The sequence below is a fragment of the Myripristis murdjan genome, chromosome 23 (genome assembly GCF_902150065.1).
Source record: "Myripristis murdjan chromosome 23, fMyrMur1.1, whole genome shotgun sequence".
Classification (NCBI taxonomy): domain Eukaryota; kingdom Metazoa; phylum Chordata; class Actinopteri; order Holocentriformes; family Holocentridae; genus Myripristis; species Myripristis murdjan.
The window spans coordinates 399,989-418,262 of record NC_044002.1 but is presented as its reverse complement, the minus strand read 5'-3'; the positions used below and the strand labels follow the sequence as shown (position 1 = coordinate 418,262).

Genomic DNA, 18,274 nt, shown 5'->3' with positions numbered 1-18,274 from the left:
CATGGTTTCCAGACTCCATGAATTATAATTTAATTATAACTATAATTCAAGGGGGTGGGTTAGGGTTAGTGTTAGGGTCTGTATCAGAGATGATTTACCAAAGATCTTCAGGGGGCCAGAGGATAAAAGGAAAACAGGTTCCCATCTGAAAGCTGAGAACCTGAAGATCAATTTGAGATGCAGTTCAACAAACTGTGTTATTATAATCATAAACCTGTAATAAACATTGTGTTTTGGTTAGGTGCTTACTTTTTATATTTATTTTTTAGAGTATATAAGGTTAGAACATTAGGATGGAAGCATATGATGGCCATTCCCATGCTCAATAATGTTTGATAAGTTGGTGAAGTTGTTGCGGCAGTTTTTGGGTTGACACCATTTGTTGCACCCTGTGCAACAAGTGGTGATAGTCAGCGATAAGTAATTAAGTAGTAATGATAGTAATGATAGTCAGTAGTAATAAATAGTTTAAGTCAGCAGCGGATGCAGCCCGACTTGCAGAGGTCTTTCTGTCTGCCAGAACTGGGAGCAGACAACCCACCCTCTGCCATAACAGCCACTTCACCGGACACAGTTAGTCTAATAGGGGTGAAAGGGGTGGTAAAGCAGAGGTGTATCTTACTGTACACTGAAAAAAATGATACTTTGGATCAACTTAAAAAATTACTGTAAGTTGTTACATCTAAATTTTTAAGTTCTCTCAAATTACATTCATAAGTTTGTTGAACCTTAAATTTTGATTTAATATCAATCAAAATATTTGTTTAACCAAAGACAGAAATTTACATTCACTTAAAGTAAAAATATTATTTATTATGAAGACCATAAACCATTTTTTACTTTGTTATAATGTAATTTTTCATTTTGGAAATACCTAATATTTACTATTACATTTAAGTATAGTTTTACTTTGGAATTAACTAACTGAATTGCTGTAATTTTGTTACATGCAATTCTATTAAGTTTTCTCAAGTTAAATTTCTGATTCAGTACAAACTATAATTTTTAATTACAACAATCAACATATTTTCTTTGGTCACAAGCCAAAACATTACTTAATGTAGGTCAATATAACATCATTTTTGCTTTTTTACAACTTAAAATTTTACCATAAATAAAAGCTAAATTCGCTATAATATAAAGTAGAATTTTCAATTAAGACACAACTAAAAACATTGTTACAGTCAATGTTTAATTTAGCGCACTTACAATATGAAGACAGGATTTTTTTCTTCAAAAGACCTTGTTTATTATGATATACATCACCTTTTTCTATTTATTATTTACTAAAAAAAAAAAAAAAAAGACACCAAAAAAGCTTTATAAAAACCACAATGAATTTTGCAATTTTTTGTAATGGTTAAAAGTAATGTGATATTTGTGCATTCTCATCATTTTGCCAAAGTGCATAGGCCAATTTAAAACAAACAAACAAACAAAAAAAACACATAACCATTACTGGTGCTCTTAAATTGCTAGTCATTCTGAATTCAGCATTATTAACATTTTCAGTGCTAATGTCAGTGCCACAATATTTTTACCACAGAAAGAATTCTGTTAAAAGAGAAAATCAAAAATAAAGAAAGTTTTGAATAAAAGCCGGTTTCTCTCATTTAACAAACAATTTAACAATAAACCCCTCCATTATCCTGGAATGTATTTGAATACAAGCGATAAAAAAGAACATCCAAATGTCTTTCTATGAGCGACCCAATATATACAGCTTGACACTCAGATTGCACACTTTGCGTGTCATTTTCCGTGGTTATATGTCCATGAATATTTTCTGCAGCGCATCAGAAGTGTGTTTGAGCTTACGTGGATAGCTCACGTTTAGAGCATAGATGAGGCCAAACAACATGGCACATCCATGAGCATGTAATGGCAACTCATTAAGAACTTCCACACCTTCAATAATGATCCCAATGTCATATGGTGGCTGGAGAGGATCCTCGTAGAGACAGAGCTGGAGGGTGAGGACAGCAGCTCTGTGTCATCTGTTTGAGTAGATGCTAAATCATCAGAGAGAGTGATGGCTTGGCTGGTATCATCTGTTATTGGGATGACCTTGATAGTTGCCAAACCCTCAAGTTTAGCAGTAGATGTCAAGTTCATTAGTGCATCTCCAAAGTCTTTGTCTTGGTACTGCAGTCTTAAATTCCCTTTTAACCCACACACTTTCCTGACTTCTTCCATAAGATGCTCCACTGTCTCTGGAATTCCATCATGCAGAATTAGCTTCCTGGTGTCATCAGGATTCAGAATAACTCGCAGCTTGGCTGGCCTTTTCACTGCCATGTCAGCCCATCCAAAAGGATCTAGCACAGGCAAGGATACAAACAGCAGTATTAGTTGTAGTACAAAATTGGCCATAACGTAAATCCAATTCCTATTCACAAAGTCACTGATTCACAATTCTGGTGGAGAAAGAAGAAATTTCACACTAAATATTAATTTCAGGAAATTACCAATATTTGTGAAAGTCAAACACTGACTGGGATTTTGCTCCCCTCAAAAAAGGGGGGAGGGGACATGTTTAGTCATGTTGGTCATACCAATCAATTGACAATCCTTACAACTTATTTCTCATTGAAAAGGGGACTAATCAGGCTTTCTAACGGTATGAAAGACAACACCAATCGGTATTGTTTAATGGGAGAAATGATCAGCTGAAAAAATATTGCATATTTTTTCAATATTTTGTCGAAAAAAAAATTGGTCGTTTCCCACACAGTTACCAGTGTCACTCATTCCATAAATGCAGGATCCTTACAATTTGTATCTAATTGGAAAGAGGACAAATGTGGCTTTACAACAATAAGATACAACACTATTGGGTATAAATAAAGGGGAGAAATTATAGATTGAAAAAGCGGTGCAGAACTTTTTTTGCCTAGTATATAATAAATAAAAAATATTTTAAAAAACTAATGTGAAGTGGACCTGCCATTACATTTACATACTATATAACTAATTACACATCTGTGGTAAGTTCAAATCTTTTTTCTAAAATTCTGCATTTCAATATTGTGTTTGTCATTTCTATTTCAACATTCATGAAAATAATGTTCACAGTTGTTCATTTTGGGACGTACCAAATTCAGCAATATGGCTAGAAAATTCTTCACGAAGCCGCAAACCTGCAAACAGAAAGGAAAACGTGAGATTTCACATTAAGTTTTTTGTTAGGACAGTTATTATCCACAATTGTCACTACAGACTCCAATTTATTAATTGGGTCTTAGGCATACTAGTGGTTTTAAGAAGTCATTCTTTTTACTCTAAAGCTTTCTGTCACTTACAGGAATGTCCTTTTCGGTCAATATAAAATATCCGCGGGGTTTCACCCTCTTCCCCTCAATCAGTGTGTAACTGCGGAGCCCGCAGCCCCGACATGCCCCGGGCATGCCTGCTCCAGCTCCTAGCTTATTCAAGTATTAACTTTACAGAAAATTGAGCCTTATCATACTAACTTCCCCTTATTTTTTCCTTACGTGACAACAAAATAACATCAGCAACAACTTTAACGTTGCACTTTTCAAACAGAAGCGACGAAAGCATTGCCCTTTTACATGATAAATAAATGTAAATACCCTGGTTTAGCTAGCACTAGCGTTAGCGTTGGCGCTAGCGTGCAAAATACAAAGACAGTTTTTAAAGTAAAGTTAGCTGGCAGTCCTTCCAGTAACCATAAATGTGCATGGAACCCCCACGTTGCCCATAAAACAATACAATTTTGAATTCTTACCTTGTTAAAACGAGTTTTTGTGGCACAGCACTTTCCAAGTGAGGGAACAGTAATGGTGGACGGCAAATCTCGAGGAGAGCCTGCTGACGTGACGTCATGAGGTCACGTGACACGAAAACCTCTGGTTTGAGGTGAAAATACTATTCAAAAAGAAGTATTGCTTTTAATTTTATCTATAGGAAGTGTCATTTGCTTTTAAGAAAAGTGAAAAAAGCAACTTTAAACCGGAAATCATGATTTTCCATTAAACTAATATAAAAATACACTTTAAGTGAATGACACAGTTGTTTCACTTTTTTCAGTGTAGGTGGTCAGTCTAACATCCTGTCCGTTGCTTTAGTGCCCAGACTGCCATACTCAGTCATCCTTGGTCATGATGTCTCCACACTGCTAGACTTGTTGCAGCAGGCAACAAGTCTTATGCTAAAACTGGTTTGACAAGGTCTCGGAGGTTGGGGGCAAGAGACAGTGCAAGGCAGACTGTGTAGCTGATGCCAGCTATGTGCTCAAAAATGGCATTCTTTACCAGCGTCAGGGAAAGGTTGAGGCCTTAGATTTGCCACGATATCTTACACAGAAGATCATGGAGCTACGTCATTCTATGCTCCGGGCAGGCCACCTAGCATTTCAGAAATCCCTCCTCAGAATTGCTAGTAGGTTTGTGTGGCCAGGCATCTACACGAGCCCATGCCCAGCTGCAACCATTGCCAATCAGTAGCTGGGTTTCCATCCAAATATATTGAAATTTTTGAGCGCATTTTGTAAAAATGCGCAAAGGAAAATGCCAATTTATGCCTGTTTCCATTAGTTTTGTTTTGCGATTATTGGGAGAAGAGTGCGCCGTGAGATGACATCATAAGATAGCGTCTGTGTGTCGACTGAACAACAACAAACACTCAGCTGACACTCAGCAGCTGATCATGGACAGATTCCCGCTGAACTCGTCGGCTCTTGGGAGAAGTCTGCTTACTATTTTAACAGCGCTAACTTCGTACCGAACCATCCTAAATAAGGAATAAGAGACTAATAATAATAGTAACAATAACTAATAATAAGACTGTAGTGTAGAAGTGTGACGTGGTATCCGGTCCAGTCATCGTTTATTCGCAAAATCTGTTTCCACAGCAAAAAGTCGCATTTTCTTTTATCGATACGCTGAGAAATCCACCCCCTCCAAGCGTAAAAACTTTTTTGCGAATTTTCGGCCGTTTTTTCGAATTTCTGGCGTTTCCATCCAAGTTTTTTTTTTTTTTTCGCAATTTCTGAAAATGCGAATAAATATAGGTGGATGGAAACCCAGCTACTGACGCACTGTGTGACAGAATAGGCATGGATGTAGTGGGGTGCCTGGAGAGAAGCAGCTCTGGAAACTGGTACATTTAGGTGATTTGTGATAATGCCACCTGTTACCCAGAAGCCTTATGCTACCTGTTACCCAGAAACCTTTCCCCTGAGATCTGTTAAGGCCAAACAGGTTGCTAATTGTCTTGTGCAACTGCTTTCAATAGTTGGCATACTGATTGAGGTCCTCACAGACTGTGATACAAACTTAATGTCCAAACTGCTTCAACAAGTCTATCAGTTGCTAGGAGTCAGGGGCATCAAGGCCATCCCATACCACCCCCAGATGGATAGGCTGGTGGAAAGATTCAACCAGACACTGGAAAGCATGCTGCAGGTTTCTCTCTCTTTGAGCTCCTCTATGGTTGCCAGTTGACAGGGCCCCTGGACCTCCTGAAGGAGCACTGGGAGAATCCAGCTCCAGCCCAAGAGCACATCATTACCAATGTGGACAAAATGAGGGCGAAACTTGAACAAATGACGGCCCTGGCACAGGAGCTAGAGATGGGAGAAAAAAATCGATTTTCAAATGCATCGCGATGCGGACGTGGGGCGAGCTGACATCAATGCATTAATGTCAATAATCGATGCTTATAAAATGATTAAAAAATGCGGAACTGAAGTATATGAGCAGCGTCTAGCCGGACAGTTACATTGCGGAACAAAATCACAGAACCTAAGTGTGAGAGAGCAGCGTCCAGCTGGGCAATTACAGGACGCACACAACAGAAAACAATCACGTGAAGATAGCTGAACAAGCTGAAAGAAACATCAAACCGGCACCCTCTGCATTAAAAGCGAGAGTTTGGAAGCATTTCAGATTTTATGAAGAGGAAGTGACAAAAGACCTGGATAAGAGCCCAACAGTGTATAAGTTATGTCACACAACACTGAAATATTTTGGCAACATGAAATTACAGTAAATAACAGTGAATTAATTATTTAGCATTCTTTTTAATCATAGTTCACTACAAATACACCTTGTTTTAGTTGTCGCACAGTAAAAAAACAAATTGTCTGAAAAATGATGCAAAAAATGATTCAATGACAATCACAAAAATATGCATCGAGATGCATCAAGATGCATCGTTAATCACTTCATAATCGCAGCGTTGCCCTCATCATAATTGAATAGTTAGGTGGCCAAAAATTCCCAGCTCTAACAGGAGCACATGAAAAGGGTGCAAGCCAGTCAGAAGATGTATGACGTTACAATGGGGTAGGATATAATAAGCTTTAGCTTCCTCCTACTCCTTTTTTTGAACTTGTAGACATTTTTTTGTTTTTTCCTATTTTCCAGCCCATGTCTTTGATGATTGAGCTTGTGTGATCTACATCTTCAAAAAATAAATGACTCATTCATTCATTCATTCAAGAGCTGGTATGACAGAAAGGCCAGATAAAGGACTTTCCAACCAGGCCAGCAGGTGTTGCTGTTACTTCCCACCAGCAACTGTGGGCTGTTGGCCAAGTGGCAGGGGCCTTACCAAATTACCAAGTGCCTGGGTAAGGCTACCTATGAACTGTATATGCCTGATGAGTTGAATAAGCATCAGCGTTTTCATGCTAACCTGTTGAAGGAGTTTTAGATGCCATCACAGCCAACCCAGCAGCCTGCCCAGCAGCAGCTTTTCAATATCAATGCCCTCAACAAGGAGGACGAAAGAGGACAGGCAATGCCACTCCTTGCCAGAAGTGCTATAGGATACCTGAACATCTCGTGCCAAAGCTGAGGAAGGAGATTGACCTCATGCTGCAACTTAACATTACTGAACCCTCAACCAGTGAGTGATGCAGTCCCATTGTCTTGGTCCCTAAAAAAAAGATGGTTCACTGCAATTCTGCATTGATTTCAGGTACCTCAATGCAGTCTCCTGGTTTGACTTTTACCCCATGCTGCCCATCAATGAGTTGCTAAGAAAGTGGGTAGATCCACATTCATCACTATGCTGGACCTGAGCAAGGACTACTGGCGTGTGTGTGTGTGTGTGTGTGTGTGTGTGTGTGTGTGTGTCTGTGTGTGTGTCTGTGTGTATACAGTACAGGCCAAAAGTTTGGACACACCTTCTCATTCAATGCGTTTTCTTTATTTTCATGACTATTTACATTGTAGATTCTAACTGAAGGAATCAAAACTATGAATGAACACGTGGAGTTATGTACTTAACAAAAAAAGGTGAAATAACTGAAAACATGTTTTATATTCTAGTTTCTTCAAAATAGCCACCCTTTGCTCTGATTACTGCTTTGCACACTCTTGGCATTCTCTCCATGAGCTTCAAGAGGTAGTCACCTGAAATGGTTTTCACTTCACAGGTGTTCCTTATCAGGGTTAATTAGTGGAAATTCTTGATTTATCAATGGGGTTGGAACCATCAGTTGTGTTGTGCAGAAGTCAGGTTACTACACAGCCGACAGCCCTATTGGACAACTGTTAAAATTCATATTATGGCAAGAACCAATCAGCTAACTAAAGAAAAACGAGTGGCCATCATTACTTTAAGAAATGAAGGTCAGTCAGTCCGGAAAATTGCAAAAACTTTAAATGTGTCCCCAAGTGGAGTCGCAAAAACCATCAAGCACTACAACGAAACTGGCACACATGAGGAGCGACCCAGGAAAGGAAGACCAAGAGTCACCTCTGCTTCTGAGGACAAGTTCATCCGAGTCACCAGCCTCAGAAATCGCAAGTTAACAGCAGCTCAGATCAGAGACCAGATAAGACCAGACCACACAGAGGTCTAGCAGCAGACCCATCTCTAGAACAACTGTTAAGAGGAGACTGCGCCAATCAGGCCTTCATGGTCAAATAGCTGCTAGAAAACCACTGCTAAGGAGAGGCAACAAGCAGAAGAGATTTGTTTGGGCCAAGAAACACAAGGAATGGACATTAGACCAGTGGAAATCTGTGCTTTGGTCTGATGAGTCCAAATTTGAGATCTTTGGTTCCAACCGTTGTGTCTTTGTGAGACGCAGAAAAGGTGAACGGATGGATTCCACATGCCTGGTTCCCACTGTGAAGCATGGAGGAGGAGGTGTGATGGTGTGGGGGTGTTTTGCTGGTGACACTGTTGGGGATTTATTGAAAATTGAAGGCACACTGAACCAGCATGGCTACCACAGCATCCTGCAGCGACATGCCATCCCATCCGGTTTGCGTTTAGTTGGACCATCATTTATTTTTCAACAGGACAATGACCCCAAACACACCTCCAGGCTGTGTAAGGGCTATTTGACCAAGAAGGAGAGTGATGGAGTGCTGCGGCAGATGACCTGGCCTCCACAGTCACCGGACCTGAACCTAATCAAGATGGTTTGGGGTGAGCTGGACTGCAGAGTGAAGGCAAAGGGGCCAACAAGTGCTAAACACCTCTGGGAACTCCTTCAAGACTGTTGGAAAACCATTTCAGGTGACTACCTCTTGAAGCTCATGGAGAGAATGCCAAGAGTGTGCAAAGCAGTAATCAGAGCAAAGGGTGGCTATTTTGAAGAAACTAGAATATAAAACATGTTTTCAGTTATTTCACCTTTTTTTGTTAAAGGAACAATGTGTAGAATTTACAGTGATATTTGGGTAGAAATGGAACTTAGTATTCATATATTTTTTTTATTAGTGTACAATTATGTGGAAATCAGAATCTGTGTGTTTCCTTTCGCTTAGAATAAGCCATTTATATCTACATTAGGGTGCGGGTCGACTTCCGCTAGGGCTGCCATGTTGTGCTGCCATGTTTCTACAGTAGCCCAGAACGGATAAACCAGACAGGACCTCTGGAGAGCGCCTTTCGCGTTTGTGCAAATGCACAGGTAGATCGGAAGTCGGCTAACGAAGCCGGGTATATATTGTGTGCCGCACGCAGGCTTGCCATTTCGTCTTTCGAGGACTGGAAGAGAGTGTTTTGAGAGTTGAGTGTGAGAACTTTGATAAATGGAGGATCACACGTATTATTCAGCACAAGAAAGAGCGAGGAAGGGCGAACCTTCCCCTTCAAAGAAGCGAAAACGCGAAGAAGCCAAACGATTTCGAGACAGATGAAGACAGAAAACACGAGTAAACATCGGCGTGGCCTTTCCCAGGTGGAAATCACTAATGAGGGACAAACATTTCAACAGTGACGCCGGAGTCGCCTGCTTTCTGCTTCACAGGTAATGTAGACTCTCTATGTAACTGCTACGTTACGTGGTGTATGCTTGCTTTAGCTTGAACCTGGCCATGGGGATAACGTTAATTACCAGCACAAGTAGCCCAAGTTACCATGTTGTCACTGTTGAAAAATATTTACGAAGCCCCCTGCCCCCGGGGATTAGTCGAGAAGACGTGTAAATGTTTGTCCTGGCGTTACAAATCCATGCCCACGCATCGGGTGTGCCATCGGGTTTGCAGTCCATGGGCTCAAACTACTCGGGCACAAATTGGTAATCAGGCGGTAGGCACAGAGTTCCAAACCCAGGGCACAGATTTACGCGTGGGCCTTCTTTCCCGCAGACACCGGGGGGCTCCGCACAATATCATGTTTTTAGTTGATCTGCCAGCAGTGCTATACTTGATTTATTTTGGTATGTTTGTAGAGAAAGCCTGATCCCCGCAGGTTGGGACACAACAGAATGTGCGAATGTATCATGTAGCACTTATATTTTTAATGTTGCTGTTATTTCTCTAGCTATGAGCGAGGTCCCGCAACATCGACCCCTATGAAGGGAAAAACCCCTCAAGGCCAGCTCCAGCATTGTCCAGGATAGGTACTTCAAGTGGGACAGACAGGCAAGTAATTTCAGTGAATTAACTGTGCCGTCCTAATATGTTTGATTATAAGTAAAGTAGCTTATTTATAAGTTTTTCTTTCTAAATTCATGTTTCCTCTCCGTATGTGTGATATATGGATCATCATCACAGTCTTGACATGTGGCATGGTGCCAAAAACCTGGCCAAAAAAATTGCTGCAGTAAGTTTAATAAGTGGATCATGTTATTACCTACATATCTGTCTTAAAATTGATTTGCCTTACATCAGTATTCAGCAATGTGACACTGATGGCAGAGATTATGCACACTTTCATTTTAATCAAAGACAGCAAAAGTTGATTTCTGGCTGAAGGTGTGTTAATACCCATGTCTAATACTATGTTTGGTTGGTTGGTTTGTTTGTTTGTTTTGTCTCATCAAGGCAGCAAAGATAAAAGGACAGTCCCTTCTCCTCAACTGGCTGAAAGACATCATAAACCATTTTTGGTGGTGCTGTAAGACAGCTGACACAACCGAGGAGTTTCTTGTAGGCACACAATTTATGTATTTTTTTTCTCTCAATAAGTTAATTCAATGCCATATAAATGCTTGATTTATAGTGCTCTTGGTTTTCGCAGACACTGTGGACTGGTATCCTTCATCATGTCTGTAACCATCACACCTGGGAATATGGAAGCTGCCAACATGACCACCTGGAAGACACTCGTGAAAAGGAGTGGATCAAGAGGGACTCGAAGTGCCACAATGCGCTGGTGGACATCGTTTACAAAATAAGACATAATAAGCTCTTGAAATGTTTTGTCTGTTTGACACTAAATGCTGCATTTTTATGATTGTGTGCCAGCAGATCTATTGCTATTGTCTACATAAAAATGTGTGGCCTACAATTTCTTTATAAATAAGTCTTTCATTTTACAAATGTCAGTATTTAGTTTTTTTTACACATTTTTGGTATCAAAATTGTAAGGTACACTTGTCCCTTGTAATGAACAGTACATGCATACATTGTGTGTGGCAATATGTCACAGTGACAAATGATAGTAATTAAAAGGTAACTGCAGTACTGTCATACTTACCATATAATTATATATAAAGTCACTATATACTAAGTTTATGTTTACATGTATATAATTGCAGTAAATAAAGCACATATATTTGATGATTGTCTTTTTTTATTGCACTTTGAAAAAACTTCAATGGAACAAATACAAATGAATAAATAATTATAAAAGCAAATGTATAAATATAGAGAATAATAACAATTATAATGAATTAAAACTATAACCGTAACATTTTTTTGCCTTCAAAAAAGTACCGGATGTTGATATTGTTTTGATGCCCTGATGATGGACATGCAGGTATGTAAGTACTTGTGGTAATGTATGGACATACCAGAGGGCCTGAAAGGAAACTCAGATGCCAGGTACGAAACCAGTGTAGTGTCCTTGGGGATCAGGGAACCTGTCCCTGATCCTCCAAACACAGCAGCTGGGGATGACACGTCGGTTTCCCTGCCCTAAGGAACCATGTGTCTATAGGCAGCATAGCGGTACTCCCGGTTGTCATCTCCAGGCCCACTGGCTTGGCCTAATACCGTAATGTCCTCCCGGTACTGCCTGTGAATACGCAGAAATCCTTCAGTAAGGCAGTACTGGGAGAAGTGTGGTAATAGGCTGACACAATTATTTGGATCCTGGCCACAGCACTTCCTCTCTAGGTCCGTAGGCATATCCCTACAGTTACCACAAGTACACCATGGCACCCCTGGCACTCCAGCAAAAGGTGGGGCACCATGCCTGCGCTGATACATCGCCAGGGCATCAAAAACCAGGCCTGGCTGCCTCTCCAGAAGCTGTGAGGTGAGCTCCCTGTGTTCCTCAAGGGTCATCTCCTGAAGAAATTTCTGAGGAAATAAAACCCAGGAAAAACGCAAATAAGTTCCATGATGTCAGTATGGTAATAACACTGTAATAGTTTGTAAGCTGTCTAGCATGTTGTCAACGTCTAAAACAATGACAGGCATTTACAAAATACCAAAATATCTCTTCATACTGTTCTTGTAGTGTGTAAAATGATTTATTTGCCTTGTTAACGTTCAGGGACGGTTTTTCCTATGGGCAGTGTGGGCAACTGCCCAGGGCGCAATCTACTTGGGGGCGCCCGCAAGAAAAAAGAAAAAAAAAAAAAAAAGTTTTCTAGACTACCACATTGACCCGCACATGCCGCGGCACCATCAGTCGGCAACAGGCGGGCCGGCCGCGGCAACGGCACCGGTACCGCGCCCACCCGGTCAGGTCTGCAGGATCTGACAGGTGAGCTGCCTGATGTCGGCCGGTGCCGCGGCCGCGGGGAGGTAGGAGTAGTAACATGAAAGGGCGCAAGCCAGTAATTTCGCCTAGGGCGGCAACATGGGCAGAACCGCCACTATTAACATTTCCCAAACAATGACTCACGTTACACTGCAATAACACATCGACCTACAAATTACAGTAATGTAACCATTGAGCTGCTATATGAATACCACTTTGTATTGTATTGGTACTGTTCATATCGCACAGACCAGATAGGGAAAAAACATACAATAAAACCATTTCATAAGAAACGTTACCGACCTTGGTCGCTTCTGTTCGTCGGCTTTGCAGGGCCTCCACTCTCTCCTCATCTTCATCTCTAGAAGATGCCGCTCCGGCTCCTCTCCCTCGACTCGCCCTGCCCGCTCCACCACGTCTTCCTCTCCGCCGTCTCCCTCTCCCTCTCCCTCTTTCCTCCGCCACATTACCGGGAGGTCTATCCGGTCCTCTCCGCTGCAAACCGAGGGGGGGAAATCGTCCTGCTAACTTCCATCACTACCAGACGACTTAGCTAAACTTAGCTTGTACTTGCATGCGAACCAGCTAGCCAACGTTAGCAATGAACTGCTATCACAATGCGGAACAAGTAACAGTAATATTAGCGATATTACATATAGACATACAGACAACACGAGTCATAAATAAGTTTTATCTAAGCGAACCTCATCACCCGACGTCAAAGACTCAATGAGACTCGATGCACCCGTAGATGACATGATGGCACTTGTATGGCACGCGAAGGCCTCCGTAGCTGCTCCTCCTTGGTCGGAAAGGGAGGGGGAGCGAAGCGGGGTGTTCATTTGGTTGCAATCTGCAACGTCAGCGCTAGATGCCGCTAAATCTTACACACAGTGTGTAAAATTACACACTGTTCCTTTAAGTACATAACTCCACGTGTTCATTCATAGTTTTGATGCCTTCAGTGAGAATCTACAATGTAAATAGTCATGAAAATAAAGAAAACGCATTGAATGAGAAGGTGTGTCCAAACTTTTGGCCTGTACTGTATATATCTATATATATCTATCTATCTATATATATATGTATATATATATATATATATATATATATATATATATATATATATATATATATATATATATATATATATATATATATATATATATATATCTGTATATATATATCTATATATATAGATATATATATGTATATGTCTATATATATAATATATGTATATATATATAGATATAGATATATATATAGATATAGATATATGTATGTGTATGTATGTATATATATATAGATAGATACATATATAGATAGATAGATAGATGCTATATATATACACACATATATATATACACACATATACATATATATATATATATATATATACACACACAAGGCATATATATATATATATATATATATATATATATATATATATATATATATATATACATATACAAGGATACAAGGAAGTTTATTTGTCATTATACAACAGGTTGAATAATGAAATTAAAGTGTGGTTCCCTCTTGATTGATTAATTGATTGATTGTGTAGAAAATAGAATTATCAAGCCTGGAGGAGTTCAGATGGTGCATTTAGTAGTCTCACAGCCTGAGGGAAGAAGCTGCTCTGTTGTCTGGTGGTACGGCAGCGAATGCTTCTGTATCTTTTGCCTGACGGCAGCAGGGTGAACAGGCTGTGGCTGGGGTGGCTGTTGTCTTTTAGGATCCTTTTGGCTCTGTGCAGGCACCTCACCTCCCCGATATCACTGATGCTTGGTAGATGGGTGCCAATGATGTTTTGGGCAGTTTTAATCACTCGTTGCAGAGTCTTCCTGTCCTGGGCCGTGCACATCCCATGCCAGTTTGTGATGTTTCCAGTCAGGATGCTTTCAATCGCTCCTTTGTAGAAGCTGACATGAACTTGGCGTAGGAATTTTGCTTTCTTAAGTTTCCTTTAGAAATACAGCCGTATGTATATATGTATGTATGTATATATATGTATATATGAGTGTGTGTGTGTGTGTGTGTGTGCACATATGTATATATATATATATATATATATATATATATATATATATATATATATATATATATATATATATATATATACAATATATTACCAAAAGTATTCGCTCACCCATTCAAATGATCAGAATCAGATGTCCTAATCACTTGGCCTGGCCACAGGTGAAAAAAATCAAGCACTCAGGCATGCAGACTGTGAAACAAGACATTTGTGAAAGAATGGGCCGCTCTCAGGAGCTCAGTGAATTCCAGCGTGGAACTGTCATAGGATGCCACCTGTGCAACAAATCCAGTCGTGAAATTTCCTCGCTCCTAAATATTCCACAGTCAACTGTCAGCTCTATTATAACAAAATGGAAGCGTTTGGGAACAACAGCAACTCAGCCACGAAGTGGTAGGCCACGTAAAGTGACGGAGAGGGGTCAGCGGATGCTGAAGCACATAGTGCAAAGAGGTCGCCGACTTTCTGCACAGTCAATTGCTACAGAGCTACAAACTTCATGTGACCTTCAGATTAGCCCAAGTACAGTACGCAGAGAGCTTCATGGAATGGGTTTCCATGGCCGAGCAGCTGCAGCCAAGCCACACATCACCAAGTGCAATGCAAAGCGTCGGATGCAATGGTGTAAAGCACGCCGCCACTGGCCTCTAGAGCAGTGGAGACGCGTTCTCTGGAGTGATGAATCACGCTTTTCCATCTGGCAATCTGATGGACGAGTCTGGGTTTGGAGGTTGCCAGGAGAACGGTACATTTCAGACTGCATTGTGCCGACTGTGAAATTTGGTGGAGGAGGAATTATGGTGTGGGCTTGTTTTTCAGGAGCTGGGCTTGGCCCCTTAGTTCCAGTGAAAGGAATTTTGAATGCTTCAGGATACCAAAACATTTTGGACAATTCCATGCTCCCAACCTTGTGGGAACAGTTTGGAGCGGGCCCCTTCCTCTTCCAACATGACTGTGCACCAGTGCACAAAGCAAGGTCCATAAAGCCATGGATGACAGAGTCTGGTGTGGATGAACTTGACTGGCCTGCACAGAGTCCTGACCTTTAACCCGATAGAACACCTTTGGGATGAATTAGAGCGGAGACTGAGAGCCAGCCCTTCTCGACCAACATCAGTGTGTGACCTCACCAATGCGCTTTTGGAAGAATGGTCAAAAATTCCTATAAACACTCTCCTCAACCTTGTGGACAGTCTTCCCAGAAGAGTTGAAGCTGTAATAGCTGCAAAAGGTGGACCGACATCATATTGAACTCTATGGGTTAGGAATGAGATGGCACTTCAGTTCATAGTATGAGTAAAGGCAGGTGAGCGAATACTTTTGGTAATATAGTGTATTTGAGATTGTGTAAAATTTTAAGGGTGTCCGAAAACTTTTTTCCACCACTGTATGTTTGATGGATCCTGCTTTGTCTTTCTTATCCTTGAAAGTTCTCCCCTGTTTTGTCTCAAAGGACATTTAACACTCAACATGTAGTAAATACCATTTTCAAAATTTGCAGTGCATATTCATGGTTCTTTTGAAATACAAAACCCCACACTTCTGCTCACACGGCAGGAGTATGTGAAGCTTTACCAGCTCTACTAGCCCCACTTGCTTAAAAAGCTAGTGGGGCTAGCTTCATCTCCTGTGCCTGAGCCAGCACTGGTGAAACGATTCACACAGTAAAATGTTTGACAGTTGTGCAGTCAAATTAGAAAATTTAGTTGAACAGGATAATGGCCAATACTATGAGAACAAAATAATAGCAAAAAAAAAAAAAATGCTTAAGTGTGCTAGGTCTGATTGACAGAATGAAATTTGATTAAGTTTAGTCTCTTTGGAAGTAAAATCCTGACTTAACAACCTGGTAAAATGCAAGGATAGAACTGGCATTTATTGAGTTTAATGATTGATAAATACATGAAAGCAATAAATATGCATGGAAATGTAATGATCCTATGTGATGATGCCCGTAAATTGCATTGTACAGTCTCCATGGATGTCAGCACTGTGATTTTAAGACAGTATAAAAATTGTTGAGTCAGCTTTTCTTTATTGTTATCAGTTCTTAAGGGAAACATGTCATTGTATTTCTGTATGTGATGACCATGCTGCAAAGGTAGTATTGTGTATCTCATTAATATTAAGTAACGGTGACAGGCTGATGGAAACCTCCAAGCATGGTTTTCCTGAATGTGTGTTTGTGTGTGTTTCAGTGTTGCCTCAGCAGCTGATGGTGATTAAAGAAGAGGTTCCCCCTGAGCAGCAGGAGTGCAGCCCCAGTCTGGACCAGGATGAGCCAGAGCACCAACACATTAAAGAGGAACAGGAGGAACTCCCAACCAGTCAGGAGAGAGGGCAGCATCAAAGCATGCAGGAGGCTGATATCACCAAGTTACTTTTCACTCCTGTCACTGTGAAGAGTGAAGATGATGAAGAGAAAGCTGAGTCCTCACAGGGTTATCAAAGGCCAACTGAGGAGAACGGGGAAGCAGAGCCTCTATCAAGCAGCTCATCTGAACACATAGAGACAGAAACTGATGGAGAGGACTGTGTAGGATCAGAACCAGCTAGGAACTTAGATCCAGTTGGTGAATTACAACCAGCTATTGATGGCCAGCTCCTCTCTTCACACTCTTCTGAACCTGAGACTGAGGACAGTGAAGATGACCAGGGAGAGACCAGAGAATGTGCGTCTTGTTTTAAAACATCAAATGATACCCTTTTCAGTCATGATAGATCTAATATTGTGGCAAAACCATCTTTGTGTTTGAAGAGGAAACACACAGGAGAGAAGCCATTGAGTTGCTCTGTTTGTGATAAGAATTGTAAACACAGAGTAAACTTCAAAATACACATGATGATGCACAAGAGAGCGAAACCATATAGCTGCTCTGTCTGTGGCAAAAGTTTTACACTGGAAGTAAACTTAGAAGCACACATGAGAGTCCACGCAGGAAAGAAACCATTTAGCTGCTCTGTCTGTGGTGAAAGTTTTACAAAGAAACAAAGTGTTAACATACACATGAGAGTCCACACAGGAGAGAAACCATTCAGCTGTTCAGTCTGTGGTAAAAGTTTTACATTGAAACAGAATGTCAGTGCACACATGAGAATCCACACAGGAGAAAAACCATTCAGCTGCTCAGTCTGTGGTAAATGTTTTACAGAGAAACAGAAGGTCAACAGACACATGAGAATCCACACAGGAGAGAAGCCGTTCAGTTGCTCAGTCTGTGGTAAATGTTTTACAGAAAAACAAAAGGTCAACAGACACATGAGAATCCACACTGGAGAGAAACCGTTCAGCTGCTTGTTCTGTAGTAAAGGTTTTACACGAAAAGATGACTTCAACAGACACATGACAATCCATACAGGGGAGAAATCATTCCACTGCAGTGTGTGTGGGAGAAGTTTCAGGAGACGTGAACATGTTAGAAGCCATAAGTGTGCTGGTGAGAGCAGCAGCAGGTGAAGCTGCAGAACTGCTGCTTGAACTCAGTTGTTCAACAAATTACAGGGCAATTCACCAGAGTCACTTGATTACAGTCCAGCATTCAGGAGGAAACGCAAACTCCTCTAGTCAATGTTGTGGTTAGAGATGCTGCCACATCTGGACACTTCTTATACACATCTTGTGTTAATGTAGACTCACATTAGAGGGAAGGACAGATGGGAGGGACTGTTTTTGAAAATATAATAAAATAATAGTATGCTTTATAATGTAATATATTGCTATGAAATGAACATCTGTGTTTCTTCATGATGTGATTTTGTAGATGCAAACATGGCCATGGCCTTCAGTATGTAACAATATTTGTGATTACCATCTTTGAGGAGTGTGGCTGTTTTTTTCCTGTATTATTGTGGTCAGTCCTCTCATGCATCTTTCACCGTAGATTAACTCTTTTATGTATTAATTAAAAAATATTTATCATGATGACATAAAAGTAGTCCATAACACCTATCTCTGATTTAATGGCATTTGCATACCTACAGAGTTTTTATATGTACAATACCAGTCAAAAGTTTGGACACACCTTCTCATTTAATGTTTTTTCTTTATTTTCATAATTATTTACATTGTAGATTCTCACTGAAGGCATCAAA

The 18,274-nt window shown here is 40.5% G+C and overlaps 1 protein-coding gene and 1 long non-coding RNA gene across 3 annotated transcripts in view; both read left to right on the top strand.

The window, feature by feature from the left end:
• LOC115354949 (oocyte zinc finger protein XlCOF6.1-like) overlaps positions 1-18,057 on the top strand; it is a 52,147-nt gene extending 34,090 nt beyond the window's left edge. Inside the window, exons 1-2 of one of the 2 annotated variants that reach the window (XM_030045507.1) lie at positions 1,868-1,878; positions 16,381-18,057. In XM_030045507.1, the coding sequence (XP_029901367.1) occupies positions 16,398-17,639 (1,242 nt within the window). In that variant the 5' untranslated portion in view covers positions 1,868-1,878; positions 16,381-16,397 and the 3' untranslated portion in view covers positions 17,640-18,057. Of the gene's footprint in view, positions 1-1,867; positions 1,879-16,380 lie in introns of those variants that run through there. The other variant, XM_030045506.1, reaches the window with a different exon arrangement.
• LOC115354952 (uncharacterized) lies at positions 9,780-10,921 on the top strand. Its single transcript, XR_003927832.1, has 3 exons — positions 9,780-10,032; positions 10,254-10,358; positions 10,450-10,921. It is a non-coding gene; the product is annotated as an uncharacterized LOC115354952 (long non-coding RNA).
• Positions 18,058-18,274: the final 217 nt, after the last annotated feature.